Below are 6,000 nucleotides of genomic sequence, written 5' to 3'. Positions count from 1 at the left end.
CTGGAGGGAGAATGTGAGAGAGAGAGGGAGAGAGGGAGAGGCATGCAAACTGTAAATACTGTCATACTCTAGCATCATGAGTCATTTGCAAGAGAGCAACCTGTTATTAAGCTCTACTGAGTCTTCTGAGTTATCATAAGTTAGCATGAAACACTATTTATCCAAACACAGTGAATAAACATGTAACGTTATTGCTGGAGAGGCAATGTTAACGGCTAACTTAGCTGACTAACGTTAGCTTTAAGGAGCTAAAAGGTTGTTACGACAAAATAAACAAGCTAACGTTAGCCACAGATACTGCTTTTATATTAAACCACTAGTTTGTGTGATAAATTGAACTTTCGCAGCGTTTGAAGCGTTGAGCTGAACCGTAGCAACCGATGATAACAGTTTAAGAGTTAGTTATATTTAACTTGCTAACTGGAGTGAGACCAACCTGTCAAACACGAGGCAACTACAAGTTTTCAATGAGCAGCAACAACACCGAGACTTCCGGCGGAAATCCTTCAAAATAAAAGAATACATTTGCCGATTTTCGCAGACTACGGTAAATGCCAAAATTCTTCTCAAAACCACACACTGGGAAGTAGTGTCTATAAGGTTTTATGCACAAGCTATGTCAAAAAACGTCTATGCACAATAACAATTTCTTTCTTTCTTTCTTTCTTTCTTTCTTTCTTTCTTTCTTTCTTTCTTTCTTTCTTTCTTAAACTGTAAACTATTCCATAGTTTTGTGTCTAGTACAAGACAAATTTGTATTTCTGAATATAATTCAGTATCAAAATGTTGATATTTATTTAGAAAGAACTTACATGACAAAAAAACAAAACAAAACAAACAACAATGGCAATACAGCTATAGTTGAAAAGGGATGCGTTTTTTATAACTGTAATTGTCCATATGACCCTCATTAATATCGATTAATATAGATTATTTCAACTATTACAAATCTTGACAAGTATGGTTTTGTTTTGAAAAGCAGAAGCCCAAACAGGAAATGTAGTTGACGCCAGCTGGTTTCAACTTGATGTGTGTGTCCATTCATTTTTACTGACTCCTTCCGGGTGCAGCTTTCCAATAACTGATCAACAGAGGGCGCCATGATATCATTTTTGAGCATAGTTTGAGGACGCTATACAAAACCATTCACCCTCCAGAGCAGAATAAGAGAGGTATGAAAAGAGACTCAACTACTACTTCACTTCACCACTATGAAAAGTGAAGTAGGCTCAACCTCAGGAGATCTAGTGGGAGGGAATAGAGAAATGAAGGAAGAAAACTACTTTCTGTCTGTAATTATGGGTTGATTACTGCAATCCATTCTATGAACAGCTTTCTAGATATTTTTCCAAATTAACTTAATCAGCCCGTCATTACATCAACAATGAACATTCAGTTGAATAAAACACATCACAGTCAAGGTGACAATATACATCCTAAAAGCTGTTTAAGTGGCTTACAATAGCAAAGCCAAACACACTGCCAATCATTATTTTTATTGGAAAATATTAGCTTCTCCCATGGTCATCCCATGGATCTTAGTCATGTTAATCTCCCTTCCAGATGTATTATTTGTGATTAATAGAGTTTATGAGAGTTGTTATGAGAATAGTGTTCTCCTCTGTTTCACATTTCCTTTTATGATGAAGTGAATCAAGATACATCTTTTAACAAGCACATGTGGGAGAAAATAAATACTAACTCTTATTATATTAACTGCACCTGTTTTCTAATTCACCATGGTAGTAAGTCAAATTCACAGCACTTAATTTATAGTTCTTAAATGTTTTATCTGCAGGACATTCTGTGAAAGAAGAAAGTCTGAGTCAAAGTCTGGTTCACGTCTCCACACTACTATAAACTGTTTTGTTGTTTTCTAACTTGTTGTTTCAGGTCATTCTTTCTAACTGATTAGTAAGTGTGAGGTCTGCGAGACAAGTGGGCACGTGTTCATGTCAGGGAAATGGGAAAATTCTTGCACAACAGACGGCCAGTCAGACACTCCAAACATTCGCTAACAAATGGCTTTACAAACCCATTAGCAGCACAGATGTCCTTAATACAATGAAGAGAAACTTCAGCAAGCAATGCACAGAACCTTCCCTCACGTTCTCTGCACTGAAACGTTTACTGCACATTATTCATCAGCGCTGCATGTCTGGCCGTCCTGTAGATTCAGGGAACCGTGTTACATCACATGCGGCCTATTGCAAGATTCCCCACAAGGCAAGAGCTTTTAGTCCCACATGTGTCTGTCCAAAGATTAATCTGGATGATGAAGAAGGAAAATATTGACACAGCCTAAGGATTTAGAGGTTAAACAGACACCGTAGAATGTTAACGTTGTTTATGTGAAGTCTCTTTGATTTGAAGCATACATTTTCACTGTTATTTGATATTCAGTACACAGTGATATGTATTCAGTGATAGTCAGTGGATGAGCAGAAATATTAGGAGTAGATTAATGTGGAGTGGATTTAAGATTACTACTGTCAAATGATCCACTCAATGTCAAATAAATGGTCTTGAAATGGTCTTGAAATGTAATAATAATATATTTTATTATATATAATTTAAATTAGCTACATGTGTTACTGTGCAAAAAGCAACAACTATTGTCTATGCATTTGCAGATGGGATAATAGCTGAAAAACAATGTGCATGCCTCAACACTTGTAAATGATTATCTATCACAGCATTCAGGCCCAGACTGGCTTCCAGGGTGGTATTTTTTCCCCACATGTTTGGTACGGAGACAAGAGTTCCCACTCTGCTTCTTTAGAAAGAAATAGTAAAAGGATCTCACAATAGCATCTTTGTGCCATAAAAGAAGTGAAGTCCCAGTTTCCCAGGCTTCTCCCCCCCAAGACACCTGATGAGAGAGGCAGGGGTGAGGAACAGAGGCATGGTGGGGAGGGATGAAGGCAGTGTGGAAAGGTTACCTCTGCTGACTTCTCTGTAGTAAACACAAACAAAAGCAGAACCCCCCCCCCGTCACTCTCCCTCGCTGTCACAGCCGATGTGTCACGGGGGAAATGTGTGCTTTCTCTGCTCCCCAGAAGTGCAGGTGATACATAACGCCCGAACCGCGAAGATACAGAAGACAGTGTGATGCAGTGAGACACATAACACAGGAAGACTCTCACCCAGTCTCTGTCTCACTGTCATATCTAGACACAGATACACACACACACACACACACACACTCACACACACACACATGCATTGCCGGAGGCCATTTAAAATTCCTCAGGGGCTTTTACTCCTGCGAAGGGGGCTGTGCTGCACGCTGTGTTCAATGGGCAGAAAATATCTTTGTACATCACAAGGCCAGCAAAGAATTCAAACCTGATTTAGAGGGAAAACAAGTGCCTATGAATATTCTTGAGGTGAAAGAAACACTGTAGACATCGTCCTCATCTCTGTAATTGTTCAATTAGACTCTCCAGGGCGACAATTGTTCCACCTGATTTGCCAATGTAACATCTTTCCTTTTACATTCTCTTTTAAGTCTGGGGTTGCTGTTTTCAAAGATGTTATTATTAATGCTATTAATATGAATATATTAATACTAATATTAATAAAAAATACAGTTTTATACGTTGATAATAAATGCTGGTTTATCACTCTCTATACGCCATCAGGTCTGCAGTTAGATGTGAGTAAAAAGGATGAATGGTCATTACTTTTTTATGTTCTAATAAGCCGTCTGCAGCAATGAGTGATACATTTTATGAAGTGTAAGTAAGATATTTTTGGGTGAGAAAAATGCTTTTTATCTGCTTTATTTTCCCCCAAAATGTGTAAAAAAACAAAAAAGAAGTCCTCTCAGCCATCAGCTTGAAATGTGCTTGGAAGCCTGTTTGTTGCAGATGGAAAGGGCTTACGGCATGGCGGTTTACAGGTTTGAGTCACCTCATTGTGAGTCAACAGCCTGTTCCCTCCTGAGCTGAGAAGAACTAAGGCGACAGACAACAAACCGAGTCCCATGGACTGTTAAAAACACAGCGAAGCACCCTGATGACAGGATCTGTCAGGAAACACGCTCAGTTCCCGTCACTACAAGGCTTTGAAAAGTCTCTCTTCGGGGTAATAACTCAAGTATTCCTTCTCCCCCTTGCAAGAAACTCGTGACTCGAATCACAATTCACTGAAATGCATAAATGGAACAATTTAACCAAATTTGAGATGTCTTTGTTCCTTTCCTAATGAGGATTTTACAATGACTATTATGCATGGGTTCTTGGTTCTGTTGAGCCATACTTCCCATTCAGTATTTTGGAACATTAAAGCCTACTAAGGGAGCGGAGTAAACAATGGAGGCATCATTCACTATACACCTGCCTGATTCCACGTTTCACTTCACAACGTCGGCGTGTGTGAGAGTGGAAGCAGCATGTCAGAGATTATCCCTCTGCTGAGATGTGCCACATCTCCGGAAACAGTAGGGTGAAAGGTAAAAGTGTGTAGTTGCCATGGCGACGGAGTCTGAAAAGAGTTGAAGTTTCCCTTGTTAACTCTATCTCTCCCCCCCCAGGTAACATTGATGTGATTATCAAGGCAGGCCTACAGGTGGTGATGATGATGATGATGACGACGATGATGATGATGATGTGTGCATGTCAATGTTTGATAAAGGTTGGTCAAATTTGAAGTACATAAATTACAGTCTGGTGTGTGTGTGTGTGTGTGTGTGTGTGTGTGTGTGTGTGTGTTTGTGTGTGTGTGTGTGTGTGTGTGAGAGAGAGAGGGAGTGTGTGAGAGAAGGGGGAGGGGGGAGGACCAGTGGTTGACAATACGAGGAGGCTCACGTGACGATCTTTTAAATTCCTGTTCCCCTGCAGCGCAATTTGTCAGAGTGGCCGACGAGTGGCGTCCGCCTCCCCGCTCGCTGTTCAGAAGATCCAACCAGGATTCGGCTGCTTGAGAAAAAAACCCCAAAACAAGCCAAGTGTCTCTCTCTTCATCATGATGTTGTTACCACAGTTCTGAGCTGGTGTATTTCGCTTCCCTCCCCGCTAAAGCGCGTCTGGACGGACCGTCACAAGGAGGAGGACCCGGTTCCGCTGCCAGACGCCGAGCACAAACACTGGTCCGCTGCTCGCCTGTTGTGTGTGTATGTGTGTGTGTTGGCGCTGATTTAAACTGCGTGGACTGCGGGGATACAACGCGTTCGAGCGGTTTTTGTCCTCCCTTTTCTGTCTTCGATGCGCGGCCGCTAGATAAAGAGAGGAGGAAAGCGCTGCTACGTTGCAAAGACCGGGATCCTCCTCATCTACACCATCACATAGAAGACCCAAAGGCAGTCCTCGACCTACAGGGTGTCACCCTATAACCCCGGGGGACCATGTCATCGACGAGGTTCAAGAAGGACAAGGAGATCATAGCGGACTATGAGACCCAAGTGAAAGGTGCGGTGTGAATGTGTGTGCATTGTCTGTCCGCCGACCGAGCGCCTGTTTACCAGCCGGACTCCTCCGTAGCCGTGTAATAGTTCAACCCTCCTCTATAGCGTATATAGCATGATAGCAGGTGACCTATCCGAAGGCGGACCATCAGATTGATTTTATTTTCCAAACGTGTGTCTGATCAATGAGACAACAGCTAGGAGGGTTTTCAATGTGCTGGATTCTGGCTCAATGTGGTTATTATTCCATTCTAGTAAACGGAGCCTGTGTGGATCAGTGTAGGATGAAGGACTGGCTGTGTTGTCGGACCTCATTCTTTCTCATGTGTAGGGCCTGCCTTTGGCTTGGGAATAAGATTTAATGTGTTTTAATCATCCACACTGCCTTCACATATCCAGTGTTTAATGATGCCAAGGTGGCTTCAGCTCTAATCCACACACACACACACACACACACACACACACACACACACACACACACACACACACACACACACACACACACACACACACACGTCCTGCCTTTGGTTCATTGTTTCTCATCTGGCAACATGGATCAAACACTCTTCATGTCATTGTGTTGGCCTTCTTTT

The 6,000-nt window shown here is 41.8% G+C and overlaps 1 protein-coding gene across 2 annotated transcripts in view; it reads left to right on the top strand.

The window, feature by feature from the left end:
* The first annotated feature begins 4,859 nt into the window (after nt 1-4,859).
* The window catches only part of srgap3 (SLIT-ROBO Rho GTPase activating protein 3), a 52,242-nt gene continuing 51,101 nt past the window's right edge, over nt 4,860-6,000 (top strand). For both annotated transcript variants that reach the window (XM_084026475.1, XM_084026474.1), the window contains exon 1: nt 4,860-5,411. In XM_084026475.1, the coding sequence (XP_083882601.1) occupies nt 5,348-5,411 (64 nt within the window). In that variant the 5' untranslated portion in view covers nt 4,860-5,347. The remainder of the gene's footprint in view (nt 5,412-6,000) is intronic.

This window comes from Eutrigla gurnardus (genome assembly GCF_963514095.1).
Source record: "Eutrigla gurnardus genome assembly, chromosome: 2".
In the NCBI taxonomy this organism is placed as follows: Eukaryota; Metazoa; Chordata; class Actinopteri; order Perciformes; family Triglidae; genus Eutrigla; species Eutrigla gurnardus.
This window is presented reverse-complemented; position numbering and strand designations above follow the sequence as displayed.